Source organism: Ostrinia nubilalis, chromosome 4 (assembly GCF_963855985.1).
Source record: "Ostrinia nubilalis chromosome 4, ilOstNubi1.1, whole genome shotgun sequence".
Classification (NCBI taxonomy): Eukaryota; Metazoa; Arthropoda; class Insecta; order Lepidoptera; family Crambidae; genus Ostrinia; species Ostrinia nubilalis.
Genome location: NC_087091.1, coordinates 11,082,316 through 11,096,560, shown reverse-complemented (window position 1 = coordinate 11,096,560; position 14,245 = coordinate 11,082,316). Strand labels below are relative to the sequence as shown.

Below are 14,245 nucleotides of genomic sequence, written 5' to 3'. Positions count from 1 at the left end.
AGTGCGACTTTATATCGATCGTCATCCGCTAGCGACTGCGTAATAAATGACATGCATTAAATGTATGACGATTGTACAGCATCCCTAGCAGATACTTTCAAGAACTAAAATCTTAAACTTTATAGATCTTTTTGATGCACTCGTTAGCGACAACGGTAAATGCAAACTCGCACTATAAGCACACAAAAAAAACTTTCTCAGTTAAATTACTCCAAAACTATTAAATTTCGGATTTTTTTTAAATATCACGTGAGATTAGGGGGTGGGGGAGGGGGTCAGGCAAAATCTCACCAAATCTCACCAAGGGGGGCGGGGGGGTTGAAAAATAGCCAAAATTGTCTCACGTAATTTATGGACGCCCCCTAAACACTGTAGTATCTTACGCAGTTGCCATAGGGTCGACTTTGCAACGAAAATGTATAGTCTGATGTGCTGTCGACCGTACTTATGTATCTACACGTTGTTCGTTGTCGTCATGCGTTACACGAGGATTTCCGCGCGTGCCTGTTATTGGCAGAAGGAATTTTTATACGTTGGATACGTACCGAGTACATACTACTTACATACAGGCGCAAAACCCTATTTTGTGAAAAAGCAAGGTACCGATCTATAGAAGTTAATTAATGTAGGTACATATTTAAGTAGGTATGTGGTTCAGTCTGAAACAGACGATGTGGTGGAAAATAATGTCATGAATTAACTAACTACCACCTATGTACTTAATTTCCTATTCACCATTGCTTTTGGCATATTTTTTTTTTGTTTGTTTGGAATTTATAGCGTATAGACCCTGCTAATTAGTTTGGTATAATTGACTATGCCTATTTTAAAAGCCTAGCTTGCACTGATTTACGGCTTCATGCTTGAATTTGACTTCTTTGTTCTACTGAGTGTCAAGCAATGCTATTTCTGGAACACACTTTGCCATGTTGTTCTCTCTGAGACCGTTGAATTGGGCTGAATTGGGCCTCTATTTGCGAGATTTTCTCGAGATTTTTTTATAAGTTTAATTTACCTACATGTAGAGTCATTCGACTTGGAGTTCTATGGTGGCTAACTTAACTAAAGGCTGACTGATGACTTCTAAAGCCTGGGGATGATCAATGAGACTTATTATGGGTATTATGAATATGATTACGTTACGAGGGTTAAAGATAATTTTATTAATTTTATATGTATTAATTGTACATCTTCTTCTAAATATATAAAAGGAGAAACTGACTGACTGACATAATTATCAACGCACAGCCTAAACGGCTAAACGTAGGAAATTTGGAAGAGACATAGCTTAGGTACCGTAGAATTTCGGGAATTCCCACGGGAACGGGAACTAGCGGGAAAATCCTTTTGTATGAAAAATTTAAACCGCTTAAGTTAGACGCTTGAAATTTGGCATGCAGGTACCTTAATAAACTTAAAGCTTAGTTACAACAGGATATTGCAAAATTCCCACGGGAACGGGAGTTAGCGGGAAAAAACATTTGTATGAAAAAATCTAAACCGCGTAAGATAGATGAAGGGGGTAAAACGGGATCCACGCGTACAAAGTCGCGGGCGGCCGCTAGTACTGTATAAATTTTAGAACAATCAAACGAACAAAACATTATTAAGTGGACTCTCTATCCTGCAGATTTATAACCACATAAAAAGGCACGTCCTTGCTATACAGGGTGTTAGGTAAATGGGTATATAAGCCGACACTAGCCCATGTTAACATGGGCATATAAATGGTTTGGCGAAGTCAGTTTGATATCATCATTTTATTTTTTTAAATTTTTAAATAAAATTTATAAAATCCGATTTGTATGAAAATTTAAATAATTAAAATGAAGATATCAATTTTCTGACTTTACCATACCATTTAATGCCCATGCTAATATGGGCTAGTGTCGGCTCATTATACCCATTTACCTAACACCCTGTAGAGATAAGCAATGTTATGACAAATAATTTCTCATTCAACTGTTTGTTGGATTTTAATATGATGGATGATGTGGGAATGAAATTAAACCAACAGTCGTAACTCGTACTTAATGATAAAACGAATGGCACCGCTTTGCTCGCTCGTGTTATGTAAATCGGCTATTATTCGGTGTTTAATAAGTTAAATAATTTGTCATTAATTATTCCATCTTTTATTACTATGAACTCAAATCGATACGAGTATATACAGGGTGTTAGGTAAATGGGTATATGAGCCGACACTAGCCCATGTTAACATGGTCATATAAATGGTATGGTGAAGTCAGAAATTTGATATCATCATTTTAATTTTTTTAATTTTTATACAAAATAAATTTTGAAAATCCGATTTGTATGAAAATTAAAATAATTAAAATGAAGATATCAATTTTCTGACTTCACCATACCATTTATATGACCATGTTAACATGGGCTAGTGTCGGCTCATATACCCATTTACCTAACACCCTGTATAGATTTTTAATTACTTACTTAAATATAAAACACATTTAAATAATTTACAATTTTACTTAGATTCAATTAAGTTACCGAGAATATTAATTTTTTTTTGCCTTTAATGAGATATTTTTCTGGTATTTTGAGATTTTACTAAAAATATATTTCATAAAATATAATATTATTAAAGTCTCATTACATTGCAATGTAAGGCATTGGTAAAATTGGTATTTGAAAATGATAAAATTATAAATATTTTGTATGAAAAAGTTCATAATTACTTTTTATGCGTAAGTTTAGAGTGCGTACGTTTTATTTCCTTCATTAAAAAAACATCTTGGTGCTGAGAATTAGGCAGCTTTAGGACAGAGGTGACGTAACAGCCTTACGTTTCCCTAAATAAAAATAACAAAGAAGACGTCATGTAGATAATATGAAGTTATCAATGTGAAACACATCAAGTTCGATAAAAAAATAAAACCCAGTGTGCAAACACTCTCCAATAACTTGTACAAGTGTATAATCAGCTTACAGAATAAGTACTTACCATATGATTCTTCATAGAAATCCAGCCCATCTTGGCACGGAATCTCAGTTTGCGTTTGTTGTCCGTGGTTACTAAATCGCGATTTACCGGGGCCGACAAAGGACGGATACCGTTTCGAAAGCGATAATTTAACGTTATTAATTTGTTTTTATTCGTATTAATACAGATAAGATAGTCCGTAGGTTATGTCGGTCCACGAGATCTCATCTCAGACTGAGGGGTCGGCGGGAGGCTGTGCGCAATGCGACACTGCTCATATGAAAACATTAAAGTCTATTGCTCGACTATTGCCATTTAAAATTTAGGAAATGGTAAGTAGGTACATACTATTATTACAACATTACATTAAAGTAGGTAATAGGAATTGACCTAAAATTTATGTTATATTGGAAATTATTTAAGTAATTTTCATCTCTTGCTTGCGCTCTTTTATGAAACAAATGACTGCAGGTTTTGCACAAAGGAATGGAAAGGACAGTTTCTAAGTAAAATGTTTATGTAATTTTTACATGCATTATCCTGTAAACAAGGCAATGCAGCTATGGCGGGAAAAATGAAACTATTGATTAATCCGTAAAGGCTAAAATCGCATGTGCAGAAATGCCCGGAACAGATGAGACCCCAGGCGTGCGCACTGTGCGGGGTGGTTCATTCAGACAGGTGACCGTGGCAACGAAAATTGTTTACAAGCTGTATTGAGTTCAAGATGCAATCAATTTCATATTCATTTGTTTTCATTTGTTTGGAGTAAATATTCTACATTAATTTCACAATTTTGTTTGCAATCTATTCACTTAAATCTCTGCAGACCATAATTATAAAGACAATTTTGTATAATTATACCGATTAGCGTAGATTAATAACCTAGTGGTTAAAATGATTTAGTAACCTTATAATGACGTGTCTTAACTATCTGCTCACAGCTTCTCAGGATGATTCTTCCAAACGATCGCTTTTGGTGATAAGACCGCCTATAATAAGACGTAGGATAGGTTAAAATATATCTCTAGTTTTTTCATTGGCGACAAGTGTCCCAAAATTAAATCTAGATTCTAGACTTACTTGAGCTCTCACTGCAGCTAGATGCAACTGCGTCGCCCTGTAGTCATACTTCTTGATTGATATCTCTTCCTGCGACAAAATAAACATTGTTAATTACCTATTATTTTATAGTTATTAAAGTAACACAGCATTAATAAATTGTTTGATTGAAAACTAGGTAAGTACTAATGTGCCATCTGGTTGTGGAAGAAAATTAATTACTATGTTATACGAGTTTAACAGCTGAAAATAAAACTTGCTTTGTAACATCAACACTATTATAAGAAATGTCAACTTTTATGAGAACATAAAATAATATCTTTCATGTTGTAGGTAGGTACCTACCTACTACATTTATGACACATCGTGATATAAATTTCAGTCGTAAAGGAAAATTCTTTGTATCCTTTTCGTCATTTTATACCTCTACGTAAGTACATGCTTGCTACTTGCAATGATTTAAGTCTGGCAATATTTCAATATTTTAGTCCAAAAGTAATTAAATAAAAAAAAAAGATTTTATTTTCCAGTGTGTCATAGGGTGACATCTAGCGGAGTTTTTACGAACTTCAACGCATCGAGGGCGTTCGACTTTGCCCCGAGCCCTCGTTCTCGAGGGCGCTTGGTCTTTCTTGGCGTTCGTTCATTATTGATTCAGAGTTCTCCCACTAGATGTCATTGCTCTGAAGTTTTAGAAGTTACCTATTCAAAGTTTATTTTCATTACAGGCTGATTTTTTAATCGCCGGATAACTTTTAACTGATGAATAATTGACAGTTTCAGTATGGAAAATTTATGTCAAAATGACAATTTTATTCTTCAGTTAGAAGATATCCGACGATTGAAAAATCAACCCTAAGAAAGTTTTTACTTTAATTACAATTTCTTGCGTTAAAAATGTTATCCTACTAATCCTACTTCCTACTAATATTATAAATGCGAAAGTTTGGATATCTGGATGTTTGTTACTCTTTCACGCAAAAACTATTGAACGGATTTTAATGAAACTTTACTGTATTAATATTTATAACCCAGAATAACACAACTAGGCTATAATTTATGACGATCTGTGATAAATTAAATTTCACGCGGGTGAAGACTCGGGCAAAAGCTAGTATTCTCATATTCATAGAATCAAAGCGATTTTCAGTAGAACCTGAAAGAATCAGTGAAACATTTACTTAAGTTAATTTGACTGATTCAATTTATTTTTTGATAATATAGGTTTCCACTATTTGTTTCGAAGAATGTTGTATTCATTTAAGAAAGATTCCTTTCTCGATCGAAGGACAGTCATGGTCACTTCTATTAAATTAAATTCATACCCAGCTCAAACTCAACCCAGTCCCTTTCTATTAGTGATGCAACGAATACTACTTTTACGAATACGAATATTAAATCTACTATTCGGCGAATACTATAGTCATGAAATACTCATAAATTTAACTGTTTTCATCATGGTTAATGTTTTAGTAATTAAAATTTACAAATGGTATTTTTTTTGGTATTGTATCACTTTACTTTGTAACTAATCACAAAACAAAATAATACTTGTACAATCGACCTGACTGTCAAATTCCGGAAGAGAACTTACTTACTAACTACTTTGTTACATACTGACCGGGGGTTTCCCGTCATGTTGTTGTGGCTATAGTGTTTGGAGACACACACGTGTGTGAATTTAAAAAACGTAGGTATTCGTATTTGTAATTATTATTTCACCGAATACGAATATTCGGTAAATGACTAATATTCGGCGAATACGAATATTCGTATTCGTTGCATCACTACTTTCTATCCATAACTAATTTGTTTTTAGAATTCAATATTAATCTGATGCTCACATAATTGTTCTAAGAGAAGTCCATAGACCGGTGTAATTGATCTGTCAATACATCGACTGCACTGCGACTAACAGGTAATTATAGATCGGAAACTACCTAACTAGGAACTAATTACCTGCAAGGTGACATGAAAATTAATTATTTACAGAACATGTAAATAAAGTAATATAATTTGTTTCTTTATTTACTTTTTTTTTTTTGGAAAATCGTGTCTTAAACTGTTGGACATCCGTTCTCACAAACTTTTGTGTTTTAATATTGGAGATTTGACACGTCATCGCTTCTTCACATCTATAAGAGTATAGTTTAATTTACGAGATCTTACGTACTTAATTTTAAATAAGTAATATCCTTCACTAATAAGTTTTGTAATTGTTATACATTATTGCGTTCCTCGATCTGCCTTTTCCGTTATTAATGCTTTATTTTATCACTACTCTCGTACTCTCACAATAAAAGTTTGTCGTACAAAAATTCAGGTTAGCATGAAATCTCTGAATGGCCGCCCGAGTCGAGGGTGCTTCGCTGTGGTTTGCCCGCCCCGTCAGCATAATATTAAGTACACTTTGACATTTCAATGTTTGCAGGGAATTGAAACGGGTCCCGAATTCCTTTGAATACCGTGTGTAGAGGATTTCCATTGAAAGGTGCTGTTTTAAAAAAATAATATCATTACCTTGGTTTTCTTTAATGATATCTATTATCATAAAAAACTCATAAAACGTAACTTCACCGAAATTGTGTGTTTATTTACTACCTATATTGCCGAGTCACCATCCAGCTATTAACATTTTTTTAAATTCAAGTAATTTTCTTTTTTGTATACCTATTTATGTAAGAGTAGGCGCACACCGTTGATTTTTCGTCGGCCGATAGTTTAGTCGGGCAGTTGATCAGTATGGGCATGTATGGGAGTGCGCACACTACGCCGATTCGATTTGGCCGATTCATACAATTTGAAATCGGGCACAACTATCGGCCAACTAAAAATCAACGGTGTGCGCCTACTCTAATTGTATTTTTATAATTTACTAGTTTACTTACTTGAATCTCGTTCACTTTGCTATAGATGTTGCTTTCGAGGCCTCGATTCTGATGACGTATGAGCACGTCGAGTCCATCCTGTGAAAATATTTTTATTGTAAAATATTCATCATTATATAATTATAATATTTCATTATATTACATTACATTATGTACATCATAACATACGAGTTAGTATGTCTAGAACTCAACAGAATCTCGAATACGATTCTAGGAAATCTCCGTTTTACTGTATAAGAATCATGAACATAAAATACAATGCTACACTGCTGAAAAGTTTTCTGAGGTATTTTAAAATTGAATCTACACTCGGCATCAAATAAATCGCACCTCCCGCGACAAGCACTTATCAAACGTATGCATCCTCACTTCGCACCAACATTGGTAGGTACCATTTGAAAGCCTAGTTTTAAACTTCATTTCATTAAAGGAAAGGTTTTTACCCCAAAAATGTGTCTTTACAAGGATCCAGAGTCACTTCTTCAAAAAATAGGTAGTTACGCTATAGCCATTTTTTATGACTATAAAACTGTTAAGTTGGGATTAATCGCTATCCATCTGTTAAAGAGGACACGTGAGATCTTTATTTGGTTTTATAACCATAAAAATTGGTCTAATTGATCCCAGAGGTGAGCCCAAAGTGAGGTCTATTTTCAAGTCACATTTATGGTAGGTATATGTTAATCATTTATTTAGAAATGAAATGTATTTTTCTTTAAGGATATTTATTGGGCTTTCAAATAACACCAATATTGTTGGGGTACCATAATTGTGTCAGAAGAAAATCTTTAAAGTCCGCGTCGCGGAAGGTGCGGTTTATTTGATGTTGAGTGTATTTGAATTAAGTACAACAAAACTACATAACATAAAACGGTATTGCAACATCCAACAAAATGAGAATGATGTTTGTTCCCGTAAATTATTACTTTAGTTGCGTGTTAAATATTCCTTTGAATACACTGCAGGGAACTTTAAAGTTAATGGGAATGACGAGGGTTCACAACTGAACCTGTTATTAAAATACCGGGTGTACAAGAAACAGAGCAGTCCTTGAAACTAATACGTAATCGGATACTATTTGAGAAGTTGGAACCAATATTAAGTCATATAGAGCAACTTTGAAAGCTGCGGTTTGTCCAAGGAAAGGTGACCCTTTTGCTCAAGGAACAGACGGTTATTTTTAGAGGTACAGATGAAGGCACATTAAGCTATACATTTTTGTTGCAAAGTCACCCTTATTTTAACTGCATAAGATGCCACATTGTTTACGTTGTTGTGCTGTAGTTTGCACTTTTGAGTTAAGTAGGGCTTGTGTGGCAGTGCAAGCCATTTGCATATTCTAAATTAAAGAGAGTAATGATTTTATGCTTCTTCTCTTTTATACTAAAATTTACTTGTTTCTTGTCCATTACGAATAAGACAACGTTCAAAGAATTTAATAAAGAGTCTTCCGTTTTGTACTCGAGTAAGTAACACATGCTTTGTGATTTGACCCCATATTCTGTTAGGCGAATAACTCTATATTCAAACCTGTTCCATGATTATATTACAAAGGTACTTCTTTTTCTTTTCAGGGCGAAAAAATAAAGACGAAATGCGACGTCTGAAATAACTGAGAGGAATCTCTCTTCAATCCAAAACGTAATAAAAAGTCTTGTATCGCGAAAACTTTGACTCCGCTCTATTACATTTTCACAAGATTAATACGAATCACATCTTATTATAGTTTAATAGAGATTATTCGGGGAAGTAATAAGCAGAAAGCCAACTGGCTGATTTCTTACTTATATTTGAGTAGGAAGTCGTCATAGAGATGTATAAGGGCTTTATGTATGGGTAGGTACTTCAATCATAATAAGTAGGTAAGGGGAATTCATTGAAAGGACCAGCCATTCACCAAAGCCAATGTTTTGATTAAAGGAACATCGCATTAACTTTGTAGTAATTAAAAGCACTTATAAAAACATGTTTTAAATTTTTCTGCTTACTTAAATTTCTCAAAAATATACGAGTAGCTAGGCGAAATTAGGTGTCTGATTTATGTTTTCATGCCTAATAAAAAATAATAATGAAAACATTGGGAGATTTATATTTTTGAAGAAAGAATTGTGGTTTTTAAACTAATTTAAATACTCTACGAAGAACAACTCGCAGGCATTAGTTTGAAAAAATGTCTTAGTTTGAACTAAGTTACTACCTACTTCTGTAAGTTACTTTACTAGTAGCACTTGGATAGCTCATGAATAGTTAGGAAGCATTGCTTTGCCAACGACACTAGTGCGATAAGCGATTCATCACTTAGATACCTAGCTTGTGAACGTTGACTAATGGTCACATCTGATATATCCAGCCAGAGGCATATGTAGCTGATGTATGTACAGACAACAGCACATAAGCACTGTGGCATCTTATGTACCTACTTATGTTCTTCTGATTAATTTCATTGCGGGTCCAATGATAATAATTTTACTTTCTCCCGGTACAAACTTGATCTTTACTGGTTGGACCTTCATTGGCGGTCAAGCTGTAGATCCTGGCTCCGCAGGAGTTGCAGCGGAGGGTATGAGAGGTGGGCATAGTCTCGTTATGTAACTTATGAATAATCGTACAGCCAACATTTTTAAAGCATCCGTTAATTGCAAAATGAACTTAGTGTCTAGATCAGCACGACAGTCATTATCTGTGTTTAGATAGTTTAATAGAGAGTCAATAACAATGCCGTTGAGATAAAAAGAAGTAGAATTAGACGGTCAAACGCTCTTTGTATTGAATGAAGGCTGAAAGGCTGAAGTACTTGTTGGAACTATGGACGCATAAGAGTGCATACTAATTACTAATCGTCTTAGTTCCGGTTCCCACCAAGGCAGAGCGGAGTCGAGAGGAGATATGCGGCGAAGCTGGCAAGATATTTCCACTAAAGCGGAGCGGAGAAGAGCGGATGGTGGAAATCGGGCCTTATGGGCGCCCTCGTTCATGTAATGCTCTGACAAGAGCGTCCCCGAAAGAGAAGAAGTACCTAAGTATGATCAATCCATCGTGCAAATCTAGGTCCATTTAAAAATCGATTCGGTTGTTGTTGGTGAAGAAAACCAGGTCTTTCCTATGTGGTTGAAGAAAAAGGATTATAGGTAGATTGTTTGTAAATACTTAGTCCTAAAGACCTTTGTTTCATTTCATCAGTAAAAATAATTTACCAGTTAGGTACTCATACCTGTAGCTGCTTTATTTGCAGCTCAAGATCCTGTGCATCCTTCCTCAGTTGTTCGTAGTTCAGCCGCGCCTGCCCACCCATCCGGTCCAGAAGCATTTCTCCTCGAAGAACTGGTGGCATACTTTCCTATAGGAAAGAGAACAAATAATATTTTAATGTCTAATCTATAACTGATTGACTGACTCACTCATCACAAAATCTCAGAAACTACAAGTGCTAGGAGTCTCAAATTATGCATAGGGTTCCTTTTAGAACGTAGGTGCTCACTAAGGCGGGATTTTGCAAAATTCAATCCTTAAGGGAGTAAAACGGGATTCACGCGTACCTACGAAGTCGCGGGCGGCCGCTAGTGTTGAATATAAAATCTACACGCACTCTGCATGTGGATTTAGATTTTGCAAAATAATATACTGAATCTGAATTATTACATTACATGCTAAGTTTAGCAATATTTTAAGTAATTTTTTAAACGAATTTTGCAAACGCCTCAAAATGAACAAACAAGGGCTTATCCTAGTCCTACTTTGTGTACTCGGGTACATTAGAAAATGTACAGCGTATACAATCAGGATTAGATTAAAGCCTTAACCCAAATTGTAATATTCTCATAATATCTCAAATTTGAGACTTCGATTATCACTTTTTATTATTATTACAAGCTTTATATTGATGACTTCACTTGTTAGTATGTGTGGGACAAATCTTGCAACTGAATTTAAGACCACTTCTCCTCAACCGATTGAGCTGAAATTTGGTACACTTATGTAAGTACGATGACAATGGAATGTTATGGTACCATTGAGCTGGTCTGCTGATGGAGTCAGGAGGTGGCCATAGGAACTCCTAAACGAAACGACGGAATCGCGTCGAGTTTGGGTTCGTTGGATTTGTCTTTTCGAGCAGTTTAGTGCTAGATGTTTTTTTTTTGAAGGGACGCGCGCTGCTAGCTTGAAGAGCTTTTCCAGCTTCACCGGGCAGATTGGCGAGTGCAGAAGGTACTCTAGCCGTTTGGCGATCGTCGGTGCGCGTGCCGACGAGGCCGAGTGTGGGCTTCGCTTCGCTCGTCCACGTCGGTCGCAGACTGACGTTCGCGATCGGGCCGCATTGAGCGCCCGATCAGTGGCGAACCCAACTAGAGGGTTGCCCACCGCGGTGTTGGACCAAAGTCCAGCCTACGGTGGGCTCACTCTAGTGGGCCCGATCGAGGGGGAGTACGGACGCGGCCTGAAGGCGCCACGGTAGGCTCGGACCTCGGCTCAGGCCGTGTCCCGGGGACGGATTGGGGAGAACCATTCGCCTAATTGTGTGACTGCGCGTTGGAGCGCCAAGATGACGTAATTCCGATTACGTCCGGACTTGTAGAGTGCGGTGTCGTCCGCAAAGAGGGCTAAATCCTATTCGGATATTTGGGGATATCATTGACGTACAATGAAAAAAGAATGGGTGCTAGATGATGTCCAGGGTCCTGATGATGGAGTCAGGAGGTGGCCATAGGAACTCCTAAAACCAAGCATACAATTATTTTTTACGTTTAGTACAACTGCATTTCAGGATAAAGCTTGTTTTTAAAAAAGTTTTTTTTTATTATAATTTTCTTGTGTAACGATTACTTAGATATCTTTGATTTGCTATAGGTTAAAATATACTCAACGTCAAATAAATCGCACCTTCCGCGACGCGAACTTTAAAGATTTTCTTCTGACATAATCATGGTGCCCCAACAATATTGGTGTTATTTGAAAGCCCAATAAATATCCTTAAAGAAAAACACATTTCATTTCTTAATAAATGATTAACATATACCATAAATGTGACTTGAAAAATGACCTCACTTTGGGCTCACCTGTGGGATCAATTAGACCAATTTTTATGGTTATAAAACCAAATAATGACCTCACGTGTCTTCATTAACAGATGGATAGCGATTAATCCCAACTTAACAGTTTTATAGCCATAAAAATTGGCTCAAGCGTAACTACCTATTTTTTGAAGAAGTGACTCTGGATCCTTCTAAAGACACATTTTTGGTATAAAAGCCTTTCCTTTAATGAAATTAAGCTTAGAACTAGGCTTTCAAATGGTACCAATGTTGGTGGGAAGTGAGGATGCATACTTTTGAAAGGTGCTTGTTGCGGGAGGTGCGATTTATTTGATGCCGAGTGTATATTCTAATTCATAGACTAGACAAAATCTAAGTCGTATCATTCCACACATCAAGCAGTGAGTCTTTTGTCACTTCTTGACGTTTGACAGATGTTTGACGTCATCATTATCATACACCAAGTTTTATTTTGTTGCCTAAGGCTGAGTTGCACCATATAACTTTGACCGTAACTTTAACTATAACCGGTGTTTTTGTATGGAGTTTGACAGATTTTTGACGTTTGTCAAAGTTAAAGATAATGTATACTAGGTTAAAGTAAGATGGTGCAACCCAGCCTAATTCGAGATGATAAAGGTACGTTACCGCAGGCACATCCAGAGGTGGGTCCTCCGGCTCGGGCGGGTAGGGCGGCAAGAAGGCGCGCTTGGGCGGCCGCATGGGCGGCTGTGACGTCAGCAGCGTGCGCGCAAGGTGCGCCAGATCAGCTGTGCTTGACACCGCGCGCGCTTGCGCACACAGCGACTCGTATCGACGGAGCTGGTGGTTGGTCTGTGTACAAATACAAAAATATAAGATGCAAATTGATCAACAAACAATGGATAACCCTGTAAATAGTAATGTAACGTACCTAAAGTTCGTAGTAGGTAGGCTTTGTTCGAAAAAAAAAACAAAAGTTACAAAATCTTGAAAATAGTGTTTTAGTAATAATGTTTAATTTATAGGTAAACACAGTAAACTATAAATTAACTCATAGTGAATTAAGAATTAAGTTAAGATCCTATCTCTGCTGTCAGTCTGTGCTGTAATCTACTATATAAAAATAAGTCGGGTTTTCCTCCCTGACGCTATAACTCCAGAACGCACGAACCGATTTCCACGGTTTTGCATTCGTTGGAAAGGTCTCGGGCTCCGTGAGGTTTATAGCAAAGAAAATTCGGGAAAAGGGGGTAAAACAGGATCCACGCGTACGAAGTCGCGGGCGGCCGCTAGTTCTATATAATAATATGTATATCTTAATTAGTAATCATCACACCACACACTGTATTACACAGTAGCCGGTCTGTATCATATCCACACAAATACACGACATTGAATGTCAATTGAAAGAGACCATTTAGTAACCGCTCATGGGAATACGCATTATGTCAGCTGCAATCACAATCGATAGTTTCCATTTATTTCGAGTTTGCGGGTTACTCCAAAAAACATCCGAAATTTCGAATATTGCCATCCCTCTCACGCGAAGCGAGATTGCAGCATGAGTAACAGTGACAGATAAGTAGGTAGACCCAAAACTACATAAAACAGCGTTTCGAGGTAGACCCAGATAGGTACCTACGTCAGTGTATCAAAACTTAAATAAGAACGAATCGTGTTACACGAACAACACTATCTAGTTCAGATCCTAAAGTTTATCTGGCAGGTAAACTAAACTGAAAGTTAAATCATAAACTGGACTTTAGCTGTAGACTTCAATATTCTTGCACTGTTCTGTGGTTTGAGTTTGAAAATATTTAATAAAGGTTTTTAATATGAATTTTTTGGGTTCGGGAATGGACTATTATTAACTAAAGAATGGAGAAAACGAAACTACTATTTTGAAAAGAAAGACTTTTTAAAGCTATAATATGCGAAATCTTTTTAAGGTAAAAATCTTTTATTAAATACCAGCCTCATTTGGAGAACATCTTATCTAGAAATGTGTAGAATACAACTGATCTGTGCTAAAATATCGCATTAAATCTGGGTTAAAGTGGAAAATGTTGATTCTCTAATGATAGTAATTATTTTTGGGTGAGTTATTATTTTAATCTTGGGCGCCTTCATTAAATGTATGGCCCCGGGTAAGGTCAGTCACGCGGATGATATAATACTTTCGTTTACCTCGCTGTTTTTCAAACTTTCGGAAAAATCTTAAATGCTTAATTTTTCGTTCGTTCGTTCGTTTCAGCCAAATGACGTCCACTGCTGGACAAAGGCCTCCCCCAAGGTTTTCCATAATGAACGGTCCTGCGCTGCCCGCATCCAGGCTCTTC

The 14,245-nt window shown here is 36.4% G+C and overlaps 1 protein-coding gene across 1 annotated transcript in view; it reads right to left on the bottom strand.

Annotated features, from left to right (window-relative positions):
- The window catches only part of LOC135071096 (uncharacterized), a 177,857-nt gene that overhangs the window by 43,606 nt on the left and 120,006 nt on the right, over positions 1 to 14,245 (bottom strand). Inside the window, exons 7-10 of the mRNA XM_063964856.1 lie at positions 12,573 to 12,758; positions 10,106 to 10,231; positions 6,895 to 6,972; positions 4,028 to 4,096 (exon numbers count right to left, since the gene is read on the bottom strand). Of these exons, the coding sequence (XP_063820926.1) occupies positions 4,028 to 4,096; positions 6,895 to 6,972; positions 10,106 to 10,231; positions 12,573 to 12,758 (459 nt within the window). The remainder of the gene's footprint in view (positions 1 to 4,027; positions 4,097 to 6,894; positions 6,973 to 10,105; positions 10,232 to 12,572; positions 12,759 to 14,245) is intronic.